The following is a 27,733-nucleotide window of genomic DNA, read 5'->3' as shown; positions in this document are numbered from 1 at the left end:
TGTTTCCACAAGCTATTTTATATATATATATCCACTGTATATATATTTTGGTGCTTGTTATTTTGAAGACATCAGTGTTGAATTACAGGATTCGGTATCACAAATAGTCACATTTTTGTTATGTCTGTATGTAGTTTTAAAATGATATGCAATTATTGTAAATCTATTAAAATAACTTTGATAAGAAAAAAAAACTTTAATTCAAAGGTTATTCAATGAGCTGTGTTAAACATTACAGCACATAACATATCAGCCATATTAAACACACATTTAACAGTTCAATTCTTTTAATTATGCAGGTACCTCTGTTGTTCAGGTGACAGCCACAGATGGTGATGACCCTACATATGGAAACAGTGCCAGAGTTGTTTACAGTATTCTCCAAGGACAACCATATTTCTCTGTTGACCCCAAAACAGGTAGGCATCAGAGTACATACACAGATGTGTATTTCATTGTCTGAATGTTAAATACAAAGGTATTTTTTTTTTCAATGAGAACATTGGTAATGATTTAATGATGATACTGTCTTGTTTATTTATAGAGACATTTGTGAAAACTGTATCAAATGTATTCCAATCCAATCACTGTAATTATATTTTACCAAATGGGTAAATCCACATTTATAAAAATTATGGAATCTATACAATTACCAGCTGGTTATCAAGTATTTTTTAATGGAAAGCTGTAAACAAAAAGGGAAAAAGATGCTGTTTTAAGAGGGTTGTTTACTGCTCAATATATGTCAAAATGGCTTATTTTCCCTGTTCCAGTTTTGGTGCCCCCTCCATCTTTCACTGCAGTGGACACTGCTATAGTCCAGTCTACTACTGTCCCATCTGCTACAATCCAACTCACTACTGTTCAGACTGCTACTGTCTTGTCTGCTACAGTCTAGACCACTACAGTCCAGTCTGCTACAGTCATCTCAGCTACAGTTCAGTCTGCTTGTCAGTTTCTGAGAACCAATCTACCATCTGTGAACCATCCATGAGTTCCTATTAGGTGACTTTCGGGAAGCATGATACTAAATCCAAACTCCTATGAAGTAGTAGTGAATGGGAATAGGGTCTTCCTTTACAGTTACATACTGTAATTACATAGTTAATCTGTTTGAAAAAAGACAAGTATAACCACAGTTTAGCCAGAGGAAGGCAAAAAAATAATATAGTATGATCCAATTAACTCCAGCAAAGGGAAAAAATTCCTTCCTGATCCCCCAAGAGGCAATCAGATATTCTACTTTACCTATAACTTCTAATATCCAGTTCTGTTTTGTGATTTTAAGAAATAATCCTTTTTTAAAACAATCTTCTGAGCTGGCCAGAACCAGCTCTTGAAGGAATCTATTCCACATTTTCACTGCTCTTACTGTGAAGAAGCCTTTCCATATTTAAATATTAAATCTCTTTTCCTCCAGACACAAAGAGTGCCCCCTTGTCCTCTGTTATGACCTTAAAGTGAATAACTCTACACTGAGTTCACTATATGGACCACATATGTATTTATATATGTTGGTCGTACACCCGATTAATCTCCTCTTCTCAAGAAATAATACATTCAGTTCAGCTAATCTTTCCTCATACAAAAAAAATGATATAAGGACACTGGGTGTTTTGATATCACATTCTGAACAGAGGATTGCTTTCCAATTTTATTCTCCTTTATTTTAATATTTTGCATACATCACACTTGATGGTGGACATTAAGAAATTGTTTTTTGTTTATTTGGATTTATGAATAATTAATATGGACTCATTGGTTGTGAACTGAACAGTATATTTTTTTTACACAATATTTGTGAAAGTATATATTTTTAGATGCACTGTTATACAGTGTTATTTATATAACTTTCTTGTTTTAGGTATTTTAACACTTAATATTTAAAGTGCAATCACACACATAATTGTTTTGCACACTTCACAGAGAACATAGTGACTGCAGCTGGATAATTATTTATTACACCTTTGGTGTGGAAGTATAATAGTTATACAATGTTTCCTCAAAGCTGAGCTCCTCCATGCCTCTTATCACTTTGGGAGCCCTTCTTTCTCCAGTTCCCTAATATACTTTTTGTGAACTGGTGCCCAAAGTGAAATGCATATTGCAGATCAGAGTCCTACTAATGATTTGTGAGGAAGAATTATGTCTCTCTGTAGTCTATACCTCTTTTAATACAAGAAAAGATTTTGCTATCTTTGGAAACTGTAGCTTGGCATTGCATGCTAATATTAAATTTATGACCTACCCTAACATCCAGATCCTTCTCCACCTTTGTTTCCCCCTGTTGTACTTCCCCTAGTATTTATGATGCATGAATATTGTTAGCCCCCAAGGGCATAACTTTTCATTTATCAACATTCGCCACATAGTTGCCCAATAAAACATGAGTGCATTGAGGTCGGCTTGTAAATTGGAGACATCCTGTAAGTTCGTTATTCCACTGCATAGCTTGGTGTCATCTGCAAAGACAGAAATGGTACCGTATATACTCGAGTATAAGCCGGCCCGAATATAAGCCGAGGTACCTAATTTTACCACAAAAAACTGGGAAAAACTATTGACTCGAGTATAAGCCGAGGGTGGGAAATGAGGCACCTACTAGCAGGAATAGCACCCCATCATTGGTGTCCGTGGGAGGAATAACGCCCCATCATTGGTGTCAGTGGGAGGAATCGTGCCCCATCATTGGTGTCAGAGCAACGAATCGTGCCCCATCATTGGTGTCAGTGGGAGGAATAGCACCCCATCATTGGTATCAGTGGGAAGAATAGGGCCCCATCATTGGTGTCAGTGGGAGGAATAGGGCCCCATCATTGGTGTCAGTGGAAGGAATAGCGCCCCATCATTGGTGTCAGTGGGAGGAATAGCGCCCCATCATTGGTGTCAGTGGGGGGAATAGTGCCCCATCATTGGTATCAGTGGGAGGAATAGTGCCCCATCATTGGTGTCAGTGGGAGGAATAGTGTCCCCATCATTGGTATCAGTGGGAGGAATAGTGCCCCATCATTGGTGTCAGTGGGAGGAATAGTGTCCCATCATTGGTGTCAGTGGGAGGAATAGTGTCCCATCATTGGTATCAGTGGGAGGAATAGTGGCCCATCATTGGCATCAGTGGGAGGAATAGTGCCCCATCATTGGCGTCAGTGGGAGGAATAGCGCCCCGTCATTGGTATCAGTGGGAAGAATAGGGCCCCGTCATTGGTGTCAGTGGGAGGAATAGCGCCCCATCATTGGTGTCAGTGGGAGGAATAGGGCCCCATCATTGGTGTCAGTGGGAGGAATAGGGCCCCATCATTGGTGTCAGTGGAAGGAATAGCGCCCCATCATTGGTGTCAGTGGGAGGAATAGCGCCCCATCATTGGTGTCAGTGGGAGGAATAGCGCCCCATCATTGGTGTCAGTGGGAGGAATAGAGCACCATCATTGGTGTCAGTGGGAGGAATAGCGCCCCATCATTGGTGTCAGTGGGAGGAATAGCGCCCCAATATTGATGTCAGTGGGAGGAATAGCGCCCCATCATTGGTGTCAGTGGGAGGAATAGCGCCCCATCATTGGTGTCAGTGGGAGGAATAGCGCCCCATCATTGGTGTCAGTGGGAGGAATAGCGCCCCATCATTGGTGTCAGTGGGAGGAATAGCGCCTCAACATTGGTGTCAGTGGGAGGAATAGCGCCCCATCGTTGGTGTCAGTGGGAGGAATAGCGCCCCATCGTTGGTGTCAGTGGGAGGAAGAGTGCCCCATCGTTGGTGTCAGTGGGAGGAATAGTGTCCTATCATTGGTGTCAGTGGGAGGAATGGTGCCCCATCATTGGTATCAGTGGGAGGAATAGTGCCCCATCATTGGTGTCAGTGGGAGGAATAGTGTTCCATCATTGGTATCAGTGGGAGGAATAGTGCCCCATCATTGGCGTCAGTGGGAGGAATAGTGCCCCATCATTGGTGTCAGTGGGAGGAATAGTGCCCCATCATTGGTGTCAATGGGAGGAATAGTGCCCCATCATTGGTGTCAATGGGAGGAATAGTGCCCCATCATTGTTGTCGGTGGGAGGAATAGTGTCCCATCATTGGTGTCGGTGGGAGGAATAATGCCCCATCATTAGTATCAGTGACACCAATGATGGGGCACTATTCCTCCCACTGACACCAATGACACTTGCTGACTCCTGTTCTAGTACGGTACTGCTGCAGCCAGCATATGTGGTTGCAGCAGCACCTCTGCACTGCACACTTACCCTCACTCGATTTTCGCGGGTCCGCTCGGGTCCGCCTCCTCGCCCGTGATTGGCCTCCTGTGTGCCTTTCCTGAGCTACAGTTCTGGCGGCCAATCACCAGTGAGGAGGCGGAGCCGAGCGGCAGGCATGAGGGAGTGGCTGGAGTGGACTGAAGGAGCAGCGCTTCCTGGTTGGATCGTCGGAGCCAGGTAAGAGACTGTAGCCCTCTGCCAACCCCTGTACTTGGTGTCCCTTCCGTCGGAAGGGGGGGGGCGGCGGCAGCACCGCGCCGCCCCCCTAAAAAGTGCTCCCTGACGTTGACTCGAGTATAAGCCGTGAGGGCCGTTTTTCAGCACAAAAAATGTGCTGAAAAACTCTGCTTATACTCAAGTATATACGGTACTTTTAATCCCAGACTCTATATCATTTATAAATATATTAAAAAGTATAGATCCAAAACAGAACCTTGGGGTACACCACTAATAACCTTAGACCATTCAGAGTATGAATCATTAACCACTAGTCTCTGAATATGGTCTTGTAATAATTTTTCTGTCCATGTCCTGCATCAGCTCTAGGTAGAGACCTTTTCTGACAGTATGCTTAAGTCACACGTGAACACCTCCCAGGTGCCTCTGCCCACCAGTGAAGTACTGTTGAGTTGTTGGGGGCACAGAAAGCTAAAAGAAGATCATTTGGTTCAATACATTAAAACAGAACATTAATTCAGTACATTCAAACTTTAATCTGGGCCATCTTCAAACTTCCTTAAGTGCATTGTCCACCTCTGCCATTGTCTACCTCTGGGGGTACTTTCGTGCAGATGATTATAAAAACATCCAAGGAGATGACTGGAGCAAACAGTGAAGCCACGCAGTGGGAAAATGTATATAAATCTACTATGCATCCCTATAGGGGTCTCCATCAGGATGAAGGACGTCCTGATTCCCCTATATATAGATCTGTGGTTAAACCTCATTTAGAATACTGTATCCAGTTCTGGAGACCTCACTTACAAAAATATATTGGTAAAATAGAATGAGTCTAGAGATGGACAACAAAAATGGTGAGAGGTCTAAGGGGTAAAACATATCAGGAGAGACTTTAGGAACTTAATATGTACAGTCTGGAGAAAAGAAGGGAAAGGGAAGACATGACTGAAACATTTAAAAACATCAAGGGGGTGATTAAGGTTCAAGAGCGCAGTATTTTTAATATGTAGCTAAGATCAAGAACATGGGGACATTACCTCAAACTAGCAGGAGGAAAGTTCAAACATAATCTTAGAAAGTATTATTTTGCTAACAGAGTAGATTATTCTTGGAATATGCTTCCAGCAGAGGTAGTGAGTCAGTCAACAGTAAGTGGATTCAGACATGCTTGGGACAAACATAGGTCTATACTCAGACAAAAAAAAGTTTTAAAATGTTAAAAAATATGTATATATAACTAAAAAATGGGGCAGACTTGGTGGATCACTTGGTCTTTTTTTGTGACATCACTCTTCTATGATTTTATTTTTTATGCCACACCAGCACCTAGTGTAACTGCATCACCTCTGCTTGGTGCATCTTCTTCAACCCTGCATCTTTCTTCATCTCTGTGCCATTCAAGGACCCTAACAGGTTCCAAGAACACACCCAGGAGTATAGCCACCAGTGATGCTTCTACCCTACTTTCCAATTATCCATTTCGAAGGACTCAAACATGGCCCAACTAGAATCCTCTACTGCTCTTTCTTCCAAGGAGAAAAAGCATTTTCCACATCTAGGGTCTCTGCATGTATTGTGGGAAGAAAGGGCATTTCCTCAATGTCCCTAGCATCTGGGGAAATCTTGGGTCTAGTAAGCTTTGGAAGGGACCTATTATAGAGAATCTCATCACCCTCTTATCACTTTACCATTTTCCCTGGTAATATATCCAACCTCACCATTACTCTTATCTTTTCACTGAGTATTGATAATATATGTATTATGCACCACATTCCTATACATTATGTACACTCCAAAATAAAAAAAAGAAATGGGACTTTTCAGGTGCTGAAATCTTAGGTATAAAGACACTTCGCAATATCATGAAAATTAATCAATTTATTAACATAAAAGTCATTACAATAATAAAAATCGTTTTTCAATAAAAGCAGTCTTAAGGATAATTATCCCACTCACCATTTATGTAATCATATGAGGAGTAAAAATACCTCTCATTTTCATAGTATATGAAAAAAAGTTGGACTATCAGACTGCACCCCTATATCCTTACCACTGCCTTCTGCATTGCTGGAGGGTAATATCAATATCCTTCCAACAAGATAACTGAGGAATACAGAGCAGCCAATATTTCACTCTTGTCCAATAAAAAAACCCCAACTACTTCTAGTGAGATCTAGGGGTCATGGGAGGAGACAGATATAATCTACCTTTTTTTTCTTACAGTTACCTTTTTTGATAAGTAATCAGACTTAATAAGCAGACCTTGCACTTTACTGCAAGGTCCACTTCAGTTGTCACTATACAAATGGTCATTTAGCTATTTTTTTAATACTTTTGTAATACTCTTTTTTTTTTTTTTCTTTTTTTTTTTTATTACAAGAGCTTTATTTAAGTTTAAGAGTTAACCAACAAATTAACAAACATTAACATTGCAGCTATACAATCTGTAGTGGTTTCACACCCCTGCATGGAGCACAGTTACAGGGTAATAACAAAGTGCATAATAGAGAAACGTAATAGTTCAATATATTGATATACTCTTTTTATTATTACTAGTATGTCTTACAAAAAAATGCTGTCATTTCTATCCAGTATTGATATTTAATGCTGGAACACTACTGACTATTAGTGGGGTTTTTTTTGTTTTTTTTTATGGGACTGTAGGGAGTATGCTTTAATCTTTACCAAATAAAAGACAACTTTTATTTTTTGGTAATAACCTGGCCTTGGCTGTGTTATTATTGGTATAAATATACGTATAATTTTTTTATAATAACTCTTTCTTTGTACATATTAAATCAATATTATTATGTTAAACATTTTTTCTTAAAGTATCACTACACAACCCCAGCTTAGTCACTACGACTCAAGCTGTACGTATTAAAAACAACATCTTATTAACCATACATATCTATTGATCCAATCTCACTTCAATTCAACCAGTTTCTGACCGAACTATAGCCAAAAGATGGCTACAGCATGGTCGGCTAGTTCTGGGAGGGCGTTCATGGATGTCCTCCCAGAATTGCGCCCCCCATGTGCCCCTTGGGGAGCACACTGCGCACGATTTGTGATCGCTGTGTCCTTCACAGCCGCTTTTACCATGTGTCCAGCTGTATCCAATCACAGCTGATCACCGAGTAAATAGGAAATGCTGCTTATCGACAGTCCTCTCCTCACGCTGACAGTGCGTGAGGAGAGAAGAGTTGGTAAGCGGCATTTTGCAGGGGGGCATCTACACTGATCATCACTGATTATGGCGCAAACCCAGATCCCAACTAGCGTTCACCCACTATAAATCCACCTTCCACGCCTACACTTCCTCCCTCCACGCTGCCAAAAAAGCCTACTTCTTGACCCTCATCAATACCCTCTCCTCCAATCCTCGCCGGCTCTTCTCTACCTTCAACTCTCTACTCTCTCTGCCCCCACCTCCACCCATCACCTCACTCACCGCCCTCGAGATTGACAATCACTTCAAAAACAAGATTGACACAATTCGCAGGGACATTGCGGCTGCCCAGATCTCCTCCCCACCTATCTCCTCTCACACAGCAACCCCCTCAACACCCCTCTCCCTTGGCCTCACCACTGTCCAGACCTCCACCCCACCTAACATCCCTCACACTGAAGACCCCTCAACACTCTACTCCTTCGACCTTACTACCACCGAGGAGATCACCAAGGTCTTCTCCGAAGCCCGCCTCACCACCTGCCCCTCGACCCTGTCCCCTCTCAGCTCCTACGACCTCCCTCCTCCTCCATCTTACGCTCCTTCACCCACATTTTTAATCTCTCCCTCTCTTCTGGCGCATTCCCCTCCCCTCTGAAGCATGCACACATCACTACCATACTCAAAAAGCCCTCCCTTGACCCCACTGACCCGAACAACCTTAGACCCATCTCCCTGCTGCCATTTACATCCAAACTCCTTGAGCGCTTAGTCTACAATTGCCTAAGCTCCCACCTCAACGACGACAACCTCCACGACCCTCTACAATCCGGCTTCTGTCCCCTACACTCCACCGAAACTGCCTTACTTAAACTAGCCAACGACCTGCTAACCGCCCCGCCTCGACCTCTCCACGGCTTTTGGCACAGTTGACCACCCCCTCCTCCTCAAAAAACTACACTCCCTCCTTGGCCTCAAAGACTCCACTCTCTCCTGGCTCTCATCCTACCTATCACAACACTCCTTCAGCGTTACCTACAATGCTACCACCTCCCCCTCACTCCCCCTCTCTGTCGGGGTCCCTCAAGGCTCGGTCCTCTGTCCCCTTCTCTTCTCCATCTACAGGTCCTCCCTTGGCCAACTGATACACTCCCACGGCTTCAACTACCACCTCTATGCCGACGACACGCAAATCTATCTCTCGACCCCTCACCCCCTCAGTCTCCACCTGAATCACTAGCTTACTGAATGACATATCAGATTGGATGTCGCTCCACTTCCTTAAACTGAACCTCTCCAAAACCGAGCTCCTAGTCTTCCCCCCCAGCTCGCACACCTCCCCCCCCACTGACTTCTCCATCACGTCCAACAATGCCACCATCAGGCCCACCCCGCAAGCCAAAGTACTTGGTGTCATTCTTGACTCCAATCGATCCTTCCAGCCCCAAGTCCAATCGCTAACGAACTCATGCAGACTTCACCTCCGCAACAACGTCAAAATACACTCATTCCTAACCCCAGAAACCACTAAACAACTCATCCACTCCCTCATCATATCACGACTCGATTACTGCAACTCCCTCCTCACTGGCCTCCCGCACCGCAAGCTATCCCCGCTTCAGTCGATCCTGAATATGGCAGCCAGACTGATCCACCTTACCAACCGCTCCGTTTCCGCCACCCCCCTCTGCCAATCCCTCCACTGGCTCCCAATTGCCCAACGGATTAAATTCAAAATGCTAACACTGACGTACAAAGCTGTCCATAATATCGCCCCAAACTACATCTCCAACCTAATATCCAAATACCACCCAAAATGCACTCTCCGCTCCTCACAAGACTTCCGGCTCTCTAGCTCCCTGGTCTCCTCCTCCCATGCCCGCCTCCAGGACTTCTCCAGGGCATCACCCATCCTCTGGAACTCCCTACCCCAATCCATCAGACTATCACCTACTCTCCTTTAGGCGCACCCTCAAAACCCACCTCTTCAGGGAAGCCTACCCCGCCCCCTGCTAACTGCCGATTTCCTCCTCTCTTACCACCACTCCATCCCCCACAGCTTTTCCTCCCATACCACTATCCCCTCCCTCCTAGATTGTAAGCTCCAAGGAGCAGGGCCCTTGAACCCCTCGTGTATCACATGTATTGTCTCCCATTGTAATGTACAGCCCTGAGCGAACTATTGGCGCTATATAAATACTGTATAATAATAATAATCATCAGGGTACTGATCATCAGTGTTCTGGTGATCAGTGTAGCCCCATCAGTTTAGCAATAGTGCCCATCAGTGCTGGCAATCAGTGCCCATCAGTTAATCAGTGCTGCCCATCAGTACCGCCTAACAGTGCCCATCAGTGCTGCCTCATCAGTGCCCATTAGTGCAGCCTATCATTGCCCATCAGTGACTCCTCATCAGTACCCATCAGTGAAGGAGAAAAATTACTTATTTACAAAACTTTATAACAGAAACTAATAAAAACTTTATTTTTCCCAAAATGTTTGGTCTTTTTAGTTTGTTTACCAAAAAATAAAAATCCCAATGGTGATCAAATGCCACCAAAAGAAAGCTTTATTTGTCTCAAAAAATTCTAAAAATGTAGTTTGGCTACAGTGTTGCATGACCGTGCAATTGTCATTCAAAGTATGAGAGCGCTGAAAGCTGAAAATTGGTCGTGGCAGGAAGGGGGTAATAAGAAGGCAAGTGGTTAATATACTCACTTACTTGTCCTACTTTGAATAACTGTCGATTTCCTCCTCTCTTCCCACCACTCCATCCCCCACAGCTTTTCCTCCTGTACCACTATCCCCTCCCTCCTAGATTGTAAGCTCCAAGGAGCAGGGCCCTCGAACCCCTCGTATATCACACTGTATTGTCATTGTACTGTCTCATGTATTGTCTCCCATTGTAATGTACAGCGCTGAGCGAACTATTGGCGCTATATAAATACTGTATAATAATAATAATCATCAGGGTACTGATCACCAGTGTCCTCGTGATCAGTGTAGCCCCATCAGTTTAGCAATAGTGCCCATCAGTGCTGGCAATCAGTGCCCATCCGTTAATCAGTGCTGCCTATCAGTGCTGCCCATCAGTGTTGCCTAACAGTGCCCATCAGTGCCACCTATCAATGCCCATCAGTGCTGCCTATAAATGCCCATCAATGCTGCTTAACAGTGCCCATTAGTGCAGCCTAACAGTGCCCATTAGTGCAGCCTATCAGTGCTGCCTGTCAGTGCCACCTAACAGTGCCCATCAGTACGGCCTAACAGTGCCCATCAGTGCTGCACATCAGTACAGCCTATCATTGCCCATCAGTGCAGCCTATCATTGCCCATCAGTGACTCCTCATCAGTGCCCATCAGTGAAGGAGAAAAAATACTTATTTACAAAACTTTATAACAGAAACTAATAAAAACTTTTTTCCCAAAATAATTGGTCTTTTTAGTTTGTTTACCAAAATATAAAAACCCCAGTGGTGATCAAATGCCACCAAAAGAAGGCTTTATTTGTCTCAAAAAAGTAAAAAAATGTAGTTTGGCTACAGTGTTGCATGACCGCGCAATTGTCATTCAAAGTATGAGAGCGCTGAAAGCTGAAAATTGGTCTTGGCAGGAAGGGGGTAATAAGAAGGCAAGTGGTTAATATACTCACTTACTCGTCCTACTTTGAATAAAGGTGACCTCACCAATAATAATTGGCCACGACAACAAAAAGGGGACAAGTGGGAGGGGAGCATTACAAAGATGCCTCCCAGGTGTTTGCTCCTCTATGTTCAGAACCCCCCCCCCCTTTTATAGCCCTCTCATCTCTCCTAGTCCTCTTTTGACTGGCCAATTTGCCTTCCAGGTGTGCCCCAGGTGCAGTGGGGGGTTTAAAACTCCCATTTCTAGAAAATTCCCCATTATATTAATAGCTATCGGGGGGGCTTTAAACATTTAACTGTATTTCTTCCACCTCATACCGAAAGGGGGGGGGACTAAAAATCTGCTGATCTTCTGGAAGTATCTGCATTGTATATATACAGCATGGAGACTTAAAACTTTTTCCCTGCCACAGTCCCATAAGAAAAGGGGGGTCCTATATTAAATTCCCCTTTTCTTTTCATATTCCAATTTTTAGAGAGGTTATGTTGTTTATCAAAACATTTTCAAGAGCATGACCATAATTTGTTTAATACTGGACTTTACATTTATGATTATATAATATTTTTCTTGCTATACTGCTTTCAACCATATCTTTAAAATATATATTTCTAATAATATATCTTTGTTATTTTAAGGCATATAAAGTATTAATATTAATCATCTATCTCTAGTATATACCTGTTGTGCTTTTTTAAAATTTCCTTTATATTTTGTATTCCATTTCCAAGTTATCTAGATCCTTAGTCCTTTGGGGCAGATATATTATTATTTCTATTCATACCCAAGTTATGCAGGTGATTAGATTTAATCCTACCGTTTTTATTAAGAATTTATGCCAAAAATGTGTTGATCTGTTTGATCATTGCAATGCAAGCATGACAAAGCTTAAAAAATGATTTTATTTTCCAGTACACTTGGATGATTCAGATGTACAGACCACATTCCCCAAACCGTTAAATACCTTTTTTATGTAAAGAAACTTTGCAACATCTCTTCTTACTTAGCCGAGACAAGGTTAATAGCCTCAGCTGTAAATGGCCGTTTTCTGATTCCTAAGGGCTGCACACCACTTATGGGGCAGGCATGTCACTCTCATTGAAGCTGAACAATATGTCTTGTGCCAGGGGTCATGTGAAGTATGCTTCCAATGGAGGTTATTGTCTTCGCCAGGTATAAAAGGGACATGACAGAGTCTGTAACTTATCACTGGTTTTATTGTCATAATTGTGCCTGCAGATGGAAAAACTAATTTAACTGCACAAAACATAGTAATTAGTGCACTCTTTACAGGTCCAGCTGACTGCTGTGCAAGATCTATTGAGACCTCATGCTGTTAGCTAAAGACAAGTTTACACAGCAGTAATTAAACAAGTGTTTTTTTTCATACTTTAAGAGTTTGTGCATTGTATTGTAAAAGTATTGTAAAAGAAAAACTGAGGATGTAAGAAAGGAAATCAGCATTTCTATCCCTCTTACCTCTTAGGCTTAAAGTGTTACTGAACCCACAACAGTAAAATCAGTCTGTATATGCAGTAAAGAATGCTTGCTATACTCACTGTGGTACCTAAGGGGTTAATCCTCTGTATTGTGTAAAAAGGCTGTTTGATCCTTTCTTCTCTGCTCCTCCTCTTGTTGAAATGACCACCTGATACAGACTGAATCCCTAGTCATGAGAGGTTTTTGTCTTTTTTCTTGGGAGAGTGCATGTGATCAGCACAGGGCCAATCAGTACTGTCCAGACAGAGGGTCAGGACCTTCACATCCTCCTAGTGCAGAAAGAAAACTCCTCCTACAAGCTTTAACCAGTGCTCTGCTGAAGTCACAAGACTGCTCTAACTGCTGATATGAAAAGGTATTTAGCAGTTTATATTTACTAAAATAATTGCATTTCCATGTTCTGTGTACTGTGGAAGATAGAGTGAATGCAGGGTCCTGGGTTTAGTATCACTTTAAGCAGAGTGGTAATGGGTCTTGTGACTTTTGGCTGCCTATAACTTTTAAAAGCCATGTACCTGTATGCGCAATACAGACATGCACTGTTGTTCATTGCATTTGTTGATCGGCATTGACTGTATGTTATTTTCATTTGTGTGCTATTCAGTCTGATTATAATCAGATATAATAATAATTATAGCAGATTAGATTGGTATACATGTACATACAGTGTTTTGAAGCTGAGAATAGCAGTATCCCCAGTTGTTAAGTAAAGGTGTTTGTAAAGTCTGATAGAAACATGTTATAGCATTTAGCATACCAGATGATCATACATGGTCACACAACAGGTTGCATGCATCTGAAATGAGATAGTAAACAGTAAATGTGACTAAATTGATGCCTGTCATCACAAAACACAGTTATATATTTATTTTTGAGATGTTCATAGAAGTAGTGCAGCATGCAATTATAAAGAAGAGGAGGAGGAACAGGTTGCTGAGACACAGGGGAAAGAAGGACACAGTCAGCATATCACACAAGTGAAAAACATAGCAACCAATGTTTACAGACAAAGCTATAAATGAAATATGAGGAGTCATGCTCTGCCTGGCCAGTCACAGCTTTATTCCATGCTGCTTAGGTGCCCAGTCATACCGATGCAATTTCAGGTGCGATTTGGGAATTGAAATCGCACCTGAAATTGCATCTATAGAATGTGAATATCGGTGTTTTAACATGTATGATTTGGTGCAGCGCGATTTCTAAAGTAGTTCTTGCATTACTTTTTCTGAAGTTTTGTTACGAATTCACAACCATAGAATATAATGGACATCACACTGCATATTGCAAAAAAATTGTTGAAAATCTTCACAAGTAGCATCAAGTCTTCGGATATCGCACCTGAAATTGCACTGAAATTGCATACAAATCACAATTTTAAATCACAGCAGTGTGACCAGTGACTATGAGAGAAATGAGTGGTGGAGTAGGATTTCTTGTTTTGAACACATGATTGCCCTGTGGTTATGAATAGAGATGAGCGAATCGAACTTGGCGAAGTGGAATTCGTTTTGAATATTAGGAAAAATTTGATTCGCACCGAATCCGAATTTTAGCAAACTTCGGGTGCACGAATCGAATTTTCCCCGATCAGCCGGCAAAAAGTGTCACTGCAGAGAGCTCCGCTATTTCTGACAGTTCTCTGACAGTTCTGACAGTTCATTTACAGCGGTTGAAACATTGTATCTATTTGTTTCCATTTAGGATACAGATGTTTTTATTCGGAAATAAATAGATACAATGTTTCAACCGCTGTAAATGTGAAGGAACTGTCAGAGAACTGTCAGAAATAGCGGAGCTCTCTGCAGATACACTTTTTGCTGTACTGGAATTCTTCTTCTTTTCATTCTTCTTCTTTTCATTCTTCTTCTTTTCATTCTTCTTCTTCTTCTTTTCATTCTTCTTCTTCTTCTTTTCATTCTTCTTCTTCTTCTTTTCATTCTTCTTTTCATTCTTCTTCTTCTTCTTTTCATCCTTCTTCTTCTTCTTTTCATTCTTCTTCTTCTTCTTTTCATTCTTCTTCTTCTTTTCATTCTTCTTCTTCTTTTCATTCTTCTTTTCATTCTTCTTCTTTTCATTCTTCTTCTTTTCATTCTTCTTTTCATTCTTCTCATTCTTCTTTTCATTCTTCTTTTCATTCTTCTTCTTCTTTTCATTCTTCTTCTTCTTCTCATTCTTCTTCTCATTCTTCTTCTCATTCTTCTTCTTCTTCTTTTCATTCTTCTTCTTCTTCTTTTCATTCTTCTTTTCATTCTTCTCATTCTTCTTTTCATTCTTCTCATTCTTCTTTTCATTCTTCTTTTCATTCTTCTTCTCATTCTTCTTCTCATTCTTCTTTTCATTCTTCTTCTTCTTTTCATTCTTCTTCTTCTTCTCTTCATTCTTCTTCTTCTTTTCATTCTTCTTTTCATTCTTCTTCTTCTTCTTCTCATTCTTCTTTTCATTCTTCTCATTCTTCTTTTCATTCTTCTTTTCATTCTTCTTCTCATTCTTCTTCTCATTCTTCTTTTCATTCTTCTTCTTTTCATTCTTCTTCTTCTTCTCTTCATTCTTCTTCTTCTTTTCATTCTTCTTTTCATTCTTCTTCTTTTCATTCTTCTTCTTCTTTTCATTCTTCTTTTCATTCTTCTTCTTCTTCTTCTTCTTCGTCGTGCCCCGTGACTGCCCAAATGAGTGAAGTGTGCGGTGATTCTAAGATCGACGGCACTCATCTGCATGTCATACTGACTGACAGTATTATTTCTCTTCCCCAGCAGACTCCAAGGGCATTTAAATTAAAGGTACAGTGTTCTGCACTAATATAAAGGCTCTCTGAAGCCTAGAAACCCTTTTAATAAGTTAAATTCGCAGCGAATAAATTCGCATCGAATCGAATTTCTCCCGCAAATTCGGCGAATCGGCCCAATCGAATTTTTGAATAATTCGCTCATCTCTAGTTATGAAGTTACCCAACTCCTCACAATTACTATAAAATGTAATTTTTTTCTCAACCTGTCCATAGGTCATGACTCTAAAGCCTTCATTCATTTCTTTATACCTATCTATAGGCATTGTGGAGAAATTAATTTTCAAAGCCTAGGCATTGAATTCACAACTTTTGTCTATGCTAGTAAAATTTTGGCAACCTACCAGCCCTCTAATGTACACAAACACCAGGAGTTTCTAGGTTGTTAGAATTCAAATGAAATCTGATGTTAGAGTGTGAACTTTGAGGATCTTTTAGAATTAATTACTCCCCAGTACATGAGGCTGTAGAGGTCAAGGATGGCTTGTTATGTAAATAATTTAACCGCCTTGGCGGTATTCCCGAGTGTAGCTCGGGGTAAAATGTCAGTACCAAAAGCAGTAACCCCGAGCTACACTCGGGCTTACCATGCGGCGCTGCATAGGGAGTCCCTGCAGAGCTTACCTTGTCCTTGGCTACCACGATGTGTCCCCTGCAGCATCCCCGGCCATCTCCTCCGGCTGATGCCGGCATCCGGCTTCTGTGTTCCGGTCCCTGTGACGTCGGGACGTACGGGCGCCGCCGCCGCCAGCGGGAAATTTGAAAATTTAAAAAAAATGTCATTTTTTTCAAAAAAAATTTTACATAGTAAAACATTGCTGTTTCAAACCATTTCACATACATTTTGTCCCGAGTGCTTTGTCCTGTCCCCTGTCTGCATTTTGACTGTTCATAATCAGACCGCCAGGGAGGTTAATGTCCATAGTGTGTGCAACATTGTACTTTTCAAAATGAGGAAGTGACATCACAGTTACATCACAACTACATCCAGTATGATTGAATTCCTTCCTGACAGCAAGGCAGCACTTGTTCCTTCTTAAAGTATAGTGTGTGTGTGTGTGTGTGTGTGTGTGTGTGTGTGTGTGTGTGTGTGTGTGTGTGTGTGTGTATGCATGCTTAAGCTCAACAGAAAGTTGTGACACAAATTCAAGTTCTGGAAATGTACTTTAGAAGCAGTTCAAAGACTAATGAGTATGGGGAAAATCCTAATTATAAAACAGTTAATTAGTGATATTTTTAATTAATCAACCTATATCAAACAGAATCTTGATTTGCAATTGTTATTTACACATTGCTCATTTCTTACTTACTAAATATACTTACCTGCCTACAGTACCTACCTAATATGTAGCAGCTAAGTCCTCAAAAAGCAAGATAAGAGTTCTGATATACTGTATATTTAGCAATATTGAGCATTACTAATGCCCAATACTTTAAAACACCAGCAGTTCTATTGGTCTCAGGATTTGTTTGTCATATTGACAGCCAAATCATATTAACAGCCTTCACTACACTAAAGAACGCCTGAGAAGTGTCTCACCTGTTTATGCTTTGATACAGCCCTGCTGTCTATCAACTGTAGCCAGAATAGGATAAGAAACTGGGCGCTTGATTGGATGTCCATGGAATACTAATGGAAAACACCACAGGGATGGCTGCTCTCAAATTCCATATGAACTGAATGAAATTAAATTGTAAAAGTTAACAAGAGGAGCACCCTTTTGTCAGTCCCAGATGAGAAAATCACGAACAGAGCCCAAGATGATAAAAGACATGCACAATTTATTAAGAACATTATTAAAACATCCAGAAATTAGGCAGCTTACAGACAAAGATGCTCCAAACCTGTCAGTTCTGGGCAGCATCCACTGATAAATGACACAAACTCCAGTGGCCAGCAGGAAGTGGATGAAGGAACAGTAGTGTCACCACAATCGGAATCAACTGTGGAACCTCCGACAGTCTGTGTGTTCCCTGTGCCCATTCTTCAGGTTAGTGATGCATCCCAGCTGAAAGGAACAATTTATAAAAGACATAAGGTCGGGGCTAGGAGTGAGGGTCATCCATTGATGCCACACTGCAAGCTCTTAACTCAAGCCATTAGGCTAACTCAAGCTATTAAGTATGCCTGTTTCTAAAACAGTTTTTTAAACAGAGTATGAAAATGAAAAGCAAAGCATAAAAATTGAAATAAAGAACATTATTGAGTGCAATCTATGTGACAATTTATTTACTTGTTAAACTCTTCATAATAAAGGTAATTACCACAGATGTTATCAAAATTCAATAGACCAATGAACTAAATTTATTAGGCAAAACGAATATATTAAAATATATTGTAAGAGTCCAATATGCAGACATACTGTAATCGTATTTCTAACATTTTTAGTCAGGAGTAAAAAAGGAAGGTGGTTAAAAAGGGGATGGGGGAAATGGGGGGCATCTCGTCGAGTCCTTCCGCCAGTACCGTGATGTCACTTCCGGGCGCCTGGTTAGCACAGCCCTTGTTTCCAATACAAATCTATCCCAAAATCTTTCTTGAAGTACAATCTTTCTCCTCCTCCAACTACCCCTCCAAACAAAAAAATCCAGCTTCTTACACAAACCCTCTCCCTGAAAAATCCACTTCCCAGCTCAAATCATCTTCCATTCCCCAAATTCCCCTCCCAGTACAACTCCGCATCCCAGCACAAATACCTCACCCCCACATCCCCCCCCCCAAGCATAAATCCCCCTCCCAGTACAAATCCTTTACCTCAAATCCCCCTTCCAGCACAACATGCTCACCATCCTGTAACAATTCCTCTCCCCTTGTCCTCTCCAGCACAAATCATATTTCCCCCAAGCACCTCCTACACAAGTCCTCTCTCCACTTCCATCATAAATTCTCCCACCCAAATCCCCCCTTCTAATACAAACCCATTCCCCCCAAACACAAATCTGCTCCCCCCGTCTAATACAAGTCAATACCTCCCAATCATCCTGGTTTTCATGGGCCATTCCCGAGATTTGAACAAAATCCCAGTGCCCCATGAGTCCTGATAAAAGTTCTAACAATTGGCTCCACTAACTTGCCCAGCAGCAGGGCACTAGTGTGGGCATCCAGGGTGGTGGGGGTCTGATATGTGCTGGGGGGTGCTTTGGGAGGGGAGAGGGATAGTGCTAGCAGGGGTGTGGAGGGAATTGGAAATGTGCTGGGGGGGCTCTTTGAGAGGGGAGAGGGCTAATGCTAGAATGGGAGAGTTGGATATGTGCTTGGGGGTTTGTAAGAGGAGAGGGCTACTATTAGTGGGGGTTCAGATATGTCCTTGGGGGAGCACTTTGGGAGGAGAGAGAGCTAGTGTTAGCAAGGGGGGTCAGATATGTTCTGGGGGTGCTTTGGGAGGGGAGTGGGCTAGTGCTAGGATGGGGGATGAGGGGTCGGATATGTATTGGGGGGAAATTTTGGAGGGGTGAGGGTTAGTGCTAGGATGGGGGGTGAGGGGAGTTTGATATGTGCTGGGGGGCGCTTTGCGAGGAAGAGGGCTAGTGCTAGTGAGGGGGTAAGTTAAGTGATGAGGGGAGCTTTGGGAGGAGGGAGGGCTAGAGCTAGCAATGGGGGTCAGATATATGCTGGAGGGGACACTTTGGTGAGGGGAGAGGGCTATTCCTATCTGGGGGGGTGGTTGTGGGTCAGATATGTGCTGGAGGGTACTTTGGAATGGCAGATTGCTTGTGCTAGAAGGGGGGGGCAGATTTCATATCCAAGCCACACTTCTAGCATAAGTTCTCTATCCTGCCAAACTGCCACCTAAGCACATATCCAACTCCCCCCCCCCGCCTGCTAGCAGTAGCCCACTCCCCTCCCAAAGTGCCCCCACAAAAAGTACATCTTTGTTAACCTGTTCCCTTCCCACCCATTCTGTCCCCCTCCCCTTGTCCATCTACAGAGTATAATAAACTTTCTACAGACCTCAAATCAGCACATGTCCCTCCTCCCTCCTCTCTCCTGTGTGTGTAAACATAGCCGACGGGCTGCCAGCGGGGAGGAGAGACATTCATGAGATGACCGAGCTGTGAATATCAGAAGAAACTTGCCCCTGTCAACGGTCCCGGCACAATCTGTTCTGAATAATATGTTCAAGTCTCGGGTAGACGGAAACCCATACACATAATTCAGAACCTGGACTGTCCAGGCAGGGGCGGACTGACAACTCATGGGGCCCCAGGAAATAGGGGATCATGGGGCCCCTGTGTCCTTGCCCAAACTCAAAAAAGCCTATGAAAAAGGTACCAGGGGCATCTCATGGGGCCCCCTACTGACCCCAGGCCCTCGGGCAGTGCCCGAGTTTCCAAATGGTCAGTCCGCCCCTGTGTCCAGGTGAAAACCTTATATTTTGTGCTGCTTGGCAGTAAGGAAGGTGGGTTTCCATCAGTGACAGTGCTGATAAGCCTTCTACATAGCATGTGTGGTAGTGAGGTAATAGTGGCTGCTCAGGGAGACAATGTTGCAATGATTTTAATGAAAGCTCTGAAGCTTTATTCTCCTGTTAGATGAAAGGTCTTGTACTGGCAAAATTGCAAGGTAGTTATTGTATGAAATAAAGAGTCAGAAATATTAAATGCTGCCCTTTTGTTGCTTATAATAAGTACTGATATTTTATTCTTAGGTATACGTATACTTAAAGCTAATATATCAATCAAAAGATCATATTTAAAGCATAGTTTAAAACAGCACATCCATTAGCTATTCCTTCTGAATTGTTTCCATAATAAAAGTGATGTGTGCCATGCCAATCATTTTGTTTTTATAGAACAAGACACAATCCTGTAGAAATAAAATAATGTTAAATGAATTTTATATTAACTGGGTACTATTAGAAAGGCATATCTAGTACTAGAATTACAAAGGTGATACAAAAGAAAATATATTTTATTACCAACTGTGAGCTTTTGGAAACCTAAGATAATTCATTTTACAGCTATAACTGCAAGTGGTTTACACTTAATTGATGTTTATTTTTCCCTACAGAAACAACTTTGTTAAAAAAAATCATTAAAATTTTGTCTAGTAATTTCAAGAAACTATGCAAAATAGCACAGTCTAGATATAAGAACTTAGCTTAAATGTGTATTCAATTATAGCATTTGAAAATGTAGTTTGGCTTCTTTCCTATTCTCCAAAATAATTGCAACATATTTTGTTTGGAGAAACAGAGAGTGGATTAAAAAGTAATGCATTTTCTGCTTTTGCTATAGTCGTATTATGCATGTTAATTATGAGGATTTTCTTTTCAGTGCCTTTTTTCCTGTACACATGTACATGTTCTGTTCTTAAATAAATGTCCTCTTTTTTTAAAATATGTTTATTAGGTTTTTCATTTAACAAATGGTATCACAAAAGTCAGTAGAAAAGACAATAGCCAAAAGCAACTGTAGTAACACAAAATGCCTGTACAACATATAAGATGCAGAAAATTTTAGAACATATGCATTTAAGGCACAATACAATGATAAGTATAGCAAGATTATTACATTTGTTCCCTAGGAGTGGAAGATTGAAGACAGTAATAAGAACATTACCCCATTCTATCTGATATTATACTTTAGAATGAGAGATTCATGGGCTGGTGGGAGTTGTTATACATCTTGGACTCCCTGGGGTAGCACGGAGGAGGGAGAGTGGGGGCTGGGCTATTTACTAAGTTGGTCACTTGGAGTATACCCAGTGAGTTGGTCAGTTGGGCTTTGAGATACCAGTCAACGGTTCCAAGTGAGAGGTGAGTTCTGCTGGTGAAAAAGAATGCTCCATGAAGCATCTCCATCTAGCAATGAATCGACAAGTGGACTTGAAATTTTGAATGATAGTGTCTAACTTTAGGTAAAGAGGTTAGTTAGAGCCTGTATTGTCACCTCGTGGAAGGTTAGGGTGAATCCAGGCTTGTAGAAGTGCTGTGCGGGCCACCGATAGGCAAATATGGATCCACTGAGGAAATGTAGAGAGGTGTGTTGAGCTTGTAGGCTCTTCATAGCCAAAGGGACAGATCATGCGATCTTTGGAGATGCTAATGTTGTAAATTTGAGTGAAATAATGTAGAACTTGATTCCAAAAGGTAGAAACTTGACTCCATTCCCAAAGGCAGCAGAATAGTCAGGCAGTTTTGATCACACCACAGGCACGTTGGGTGAGAAGAGATCGCCGTTTTAGTAAAGAAGGAGTATCGTAGCTGTATTGTCTCCCGTTATATTGTAAAGCGCTGAGCAAACTGTTGGCGCTATATAAATCCTGTATAATAATAATAATAAGCATGGCAAATGATCTTAAATTGAGTTTCATGCTATGTTTCACAGAGCACCAATGAAGTAATTTTCCAGTATCTCATTAAGAGGTTTTCTGGTGTGTCATCCTTACGAAGTGTGTGAGTGGTTTGAATGGAGTGAGGTGGTATTCTGTGGATTGATGAGTGAGAAGATGAGGATAGATGTCTGATATGGAGTAATGATCTTGACAAAGTTTGATCTCAGAGAGGCAGGGAGAGATTTAAGTTTTGAATTTAGAATGGGTGAGAGATGTAGCAGAGACACCAAGGCTTCCTTATTTTTAAGAGTGGAATATGGTTTATCAATAATATCTCATATGTCTTTTAAACTAAAGCCCCAATTCTGAGAAAGAAAAAAATCTTCTCCAGCTCACTCTTATACAAAATATTACAAAGAAATTTAGCCAACTTTGATTTGCTGTTTACCATCAGCTTCTTCTTACTAATAAAGTCCTTTGCACTAACTTGGTCAATTCCAAATATGACTGCTTACCGCGAAGGTCTGTCTGCTATAATCACCTATAATCAGATATGAGGCCTAGAATTGTAATTAGAAAACACTGCATACTGACAACCTTTGTAGCCTCATGGCACCAAAATGAATGACTTTATGCAGTGAACCTAGTGACAGTGGCGCGTATACCTAAATCTTAGCCAAGGCTGCTTCCAGACTTTTTTCTAAAAGGACTAGGCAAATCGCATAAGTGTCACAGTATGTAATGTGATTGTACATTTAATAACAACACCATTTAACCTAGTGTGTGTTAATTTAAAAAAAAACATACATTTAAAAAAACTGCCAAAAATCTGTCTTTTATTAGATTTCCACAATCAACCACATACCAGAGCCAGCAATGGGAAACAATAAGGCGTAATTGCAATGCAGAACGCTATCATGCTAGGACAACATTAGGACCTTGCCTACAGAGCATATAAATGTATGATGATAATTCTTATTGTCTCATATGCAGGCTGAAACAGGGAGGTTAATCCAAGTTAATACATTTAGGCTTCAAGTCAGGGCTTGCAAATTTTTAGATGTATAATATTCTGTAAGAGAGTAGGAAGCCTTCTGTGTTTTTTGCCAATCTAGATCTCAAAGAGTACATAGGAACTCTCTCTCTTTTTTGGGGGTTGATTTACTAAAACTGGAGAGTGCAAAAGTTGGTGCAGTTGTGCATGGTAGCCAATCAGCCTCTAACTTCAGCCTGTTCAATTAAGGTTTGAAAAAATAAAAACTGGAAGCTGATTGGTTTCTATGCAGATGTGCACCAGATTTTGCACTCTCTAGCTTTAGTAAATCAACCCCTCTGTGTCTCTCCCTTCTCTCCTCTCTCTCTTTCTCTCTCATTTGGCAGTTGCTTGGCACAATGGCAGCCTTATTATGTAATCCTTACAAAGCTACATGTACCTGATTTTTTTATAGCGGTTCTATTGTGGTTCTATTTGTTGTATTAACATTATTTCCATAGTTTGCAATTAAATAATCACAGTTGTCCTTTTTTTAAACATTTTTCTTTGTGTGATGTAAGCCCCCACACAACATTGTTCTGAAATAAAAAGACTTCCAATGAGTCCCTTTACTTTCAGTACATATTTTGTAATAAGAGGGGGAAAACAGAACAGTAATGATATGCAGAGGTTTGTGAACTTTCCCCAGCAGCAGACTAGAGGGCTTGCAATGTGAATCACCACCAATTGTCACTCCTCAGTAAATCGAAAGTTGTTGATAGATATTGTGCATTACTAAACGTACATTGCTTCCCAACAAGTGACACTTAACGATAATCGGCACTCAGTAAGAAGTGATCTCAATTGATCTCAAAAATCCCTGTTAAAAACCCTCAAATCTCATTTCATTTTCTTTGGAAGCATTTTATGTACCAGAATTGTTGCTTTTTCTATATACTAGCAAAGTGATTTGATTATGTCAGGATAGAGGAAAGATTATATTTTCTATCCATATGACTTTGACATGCGCATAATTATAGTGCCTTTACCAAAATGATGGCAGTGGTTCCCTCGCATGATTACAGCAGCTGTATAACTTTTTCACTGAAGGCATAATTAGCATCCGCATCCCTCAAGGTTAATTGTCAGTCATATGAAAATTTACCAACATCATGCAGAAAAAAGCTATATGCTAAAAACAGTTTGCTAGCTTATATTCCATCACATTTTTCAATTTATCACAACTGCCAGTAATACTGCACATGTGTTTTCCAATAATTTGTACACGGTGTTGCTCAAATATGACATGCTCCCTATTCAGCAGTATTTCTCACATAGATGTGCACATATTTCAGTGGGTACTTAATGGTTCAAGAGGAACTTCTTCTACAAGAACGTTAACTTTCAGGCTCAAAGTAATAATGTTAATAATATTATATACAAATTAAACATACAGTTTTAATGGGAAAATACAGGGGCTACCATTACTAACATCCTAAAATGCTACAAATAAGGTCAACATTTCTGAATCACAGATAAATAACAAGCGTAAAGAAAACAATCCTTATGTGAATATTTGCTCTAGACCAGTGACTCCAAATGCATTGAAGCCAAAGAATCAACATGAGAGCCAGCTAATTAGCATTCTCAGAAGCTGAATTTTTCTCCTCTGGCCATTCAGAGGAGAAAAATACAGTGACAGTCTGTACAGTGACTGATCACTGGGATCGCCAGTCAGAGGCTCTCACAGGAAACAGTTGATTGAGAATCTGGCTTCCCAGTTCCCGAGCATTAGTATGAGATTAGGGCCTCTCGGCAAGAGTCTCTGTGCTGAAATCACATTGTGCAACATGTGTACACATATATGCTGCCTCATGGAAGGAGACCCCATTAAGTGAAGCCTCATATATGCGTACAGTCAGCAACAAGGGGTTAATATTTTACTGCTTAAAATAAAAGGTTATATGGAACCTTAACATAAATCACTGGACTGCTGGCAACACATACAGATACATATAAAAAGGGATACTTTAGGATACACAGGTTCATACTACGGAGTACTTGGGGGTATCCACAGCCAATTTTTTTTTAACTCCTGTGTGTCCTTATTAGTGAGATTTATTCTCTATATGTTACCATGACCAATTTGTTTACAAGACAAAAACATACAGTATCTGAAATGGGATGCAGATGTCAAAAGAACCCTCAACTTTATCCAAAATAAAAATAAATTACTTTAACATAAAGTATATTTAAACCCATTTCAAATAATTTCTGTGTGCAGGGTATTAATAGGAAACAGTGATGGCTTCTTTGTTTTTCAAAAACCAAACAATAAACAGTTACAGCTTTTTTTGTTAATGGTTTTAAAATAGCTCTTACCCTTACAAAAAAAAAACAGCCAAAATCTGGTTTGGGTTCTCCTTTAACATTCATAAGAAAGCCTTATCTAGGCATGCAGCATAGGTGGCCATGTAAGGGGGAGTACCTAAAAAATGGGTTGGCACAGCCTCCCTCCCTTGCAAAGCACCTTGTCCACAATGTTTTGCCTCTTTTTCCTCTATGCTGTAAACCAAAAGTGATGTTGGTTTATGAGGATGGGGGTGGAGGGAACTTTAGCATAAGGGGACCCACAACAATGAGTGTTGTGGGTCCCCCGAATGAGTACAGATCACATAGTACCTCTTGTCACTTATTCAAAAAATAATTAAAATGATAAAATATACAATGTGAAAAAGTCCATTGTGAAAAAATAAATCCAACATCAGTCACATCATCCACCAATCCTGGGTGATGTCACTGACAAAATACTGTATGGTCATGCACCACCTAGGATTCCTTGTACATTTGTTTATAAACAAAAACCGGCATGTCATCTTGTGGCAGTAGTACTGCCACTGCAAAATTACAAATTCCTGGCCAGTTAAAATCCTTTGGTTGCTGAAAATGCATCATCCGAAAAGGACTAAATTTAAGTCTACAAAAATCTAAGTCATCATATCTACTAGTTTTTTCTTCACCCTCTTTCCTCCAGCTCCTTTCCCAGCACCGCCACAGTAAATACTCCTCCAGCTGTTGCTCTCATATAATATGTATTATGGAAAACAAAAAAAGTGGAACCAGAGTGCTCTCTATTTATAAAACAATTTATTAGCACGCAGATTAAAAACACTTACAAAATGTAAGAAACAAGCCAGAATATAATGTATAATTTTGTTACATGGCACACCACCCCGCTCTCCCAGATGGTCATCAGTTCAAAACATCTAGGACTCAGCTCCTTCCACCTATATGCATTACATCCCAGATTTGCGCTTCCTCAGTAGGCAGGGAGCCAGCAACTGTGGAGCCCTTAAATAACCCATGTATCCCTTCTCCCTACCCCAAGAAATGACATCACTTCCTGGCCTCTGAAAGTGATATCATCAGACATCTTGGATCACCTCTGAACCCTGGAAGTGATGTCATCAGACATCTTGGCCCACCTCTAAACTCGGGACGTGATATCATCAACCATCTTTGATCACCTCCGAACCTGGAAATGATGTCATTGGCCATCTTGGATCACCTCTGAACCTGGAAGTGATGCCATCAGCCATCTTGGGACACCTCCGGACCAGGAAGTGGGGAAACCTGATCCCTCAAAGCTGGGGACACGCAAAAAAATTAAAAAAGATGAAAAAAATATGAAATATATAAAAAGTATCTTAAAAAATATATGTTACTTCGATGACCGACACTCACTCTTCCTAATGCCGTATTATCACATCACCACACAATATGTTACATTGTATATATTAACAATAAAAGGACAATTAATTCAAAATATGACTTAACATAATACGCTACTTAATACTGATAAAACAGTTTAAATCAAATTCCACTTTTAATCCCAATAGAGAAAAGACCTTCACCTCATATGTCCGAAAAAAAATCTCTTTTACTTAATTGCCTAATGTAATTACTGCCTCTCCAATGTTTGACCACCTTTTCTATCCCCCCAAAACCTAACTCTTTGAGGTCTTTAGTGTGTACTTGCCTAAAATGCTTCGACACACGGTGTTCTTTTTTATCCTTTTTTATATTATTAAGGTGCTCTCTAATTTTAACATAAAGAGGCCTAGAATTGTACTGTATATCACAAGAACATTTGATCATGTACACATCCCCCTTTCGTTGTAAACGTGATGAAATGTCTAATTTTATAGGTTTTGCCTGTAGCTGTGGCTAAAAATTATTTTCTTCTTTTGTTGCTATGCACACTAGTCTTACATGCTTCACACCTACCACATGCATGAAAACCTTTTAATGCTGGAAAGAGGTTATTATTAGAGATGAGCGAATTATTCAAAAATTCCATTCGGCTGATTCGCCGAATTTGCGGGAGAAATTTGATTCGATGCAAATTTATTCGCTGCGAATTTAACTTAATAAAAGGGTTTCTAGGCTTCAGAGAGCCTTTATATTAGTGCAGAACACTGTACCTTTAATTTAAATGCCCTTGGAGTCTGCTGGGGAAGAGAAATAATACTGTCAGTCAGTATGACATGCAGATGAGTGCCGTCGATCTTAGAATCACCGCACACTTCACTCATTTGGGCAGTCACGGGGCACGACGAAGAAGAAGAATGAAAAGAAGAATGAAAAGAAGAAGAATGAAAAGAAGAAGAAGAAGAATGAAAAGAAGAAGAAGAATGAAGAGAAGAAGAAGAAGAATGAAAAGAAGAATGAGAAGAAGAATGAAAAGAAGAATGAAAAGAAGAATGAGAAGAATGAAAAGAAGAATGAAAAGAAGAAGAATGAAAAGAAGAAGAATGAAAAGAAGAAGAATGAAAAGAAGAATGAGAAGAAGAATGAAAAGAAGAATGAAAAGAAGAAGAAGAATGAAAAGAAGAATGAAAAGAAGAAGAAGAAGAATGAAAAGAAGAATGAAAAGAAGAATGAGAAGAATGAAAAGAAGAA

General features: G+C 40.7%; 1 protein-coding gene across 1 annotated transcript in view; it reads left to right on the top strand.

Moving 5' to 3' along the window:
- CDH18 (cadherin 18) overlaps positions 1-27,733 on the top strand; it is an 835,087-nt gene that overhangs the window by 470,961 nt on the left and 336,393 nt on the right. The window contains exon 4 of the mRNA XM_089674838.1: positions 300-419. Within this exon, the coding sequence (XP_089530964.1) occupies positions 300-419 (120 nt within the window). The remainder of the gene's footprint in view (positions 1-299; positions 420-27,733) is intronic.

This window comes from Staurois parvus, unplaced genomic scaffold (genome assembly GCF_062004578.1).
Source record: "Staurois parvus isolate SC_StPar_1 unplaced genomic scaffold, SC_StPar_1.0 ptg000153l, whole genome shotgun sequence".
NCBI lineage: Eukaryota > Metazoa > Chordata > Amphibia > Anura > Ranidae > Staurois > Staurois parvus.
Note: the sequence above shows the minus strand (reverse complement) of the source record. Positions and strands in the feature narration are given on the sequence as shown.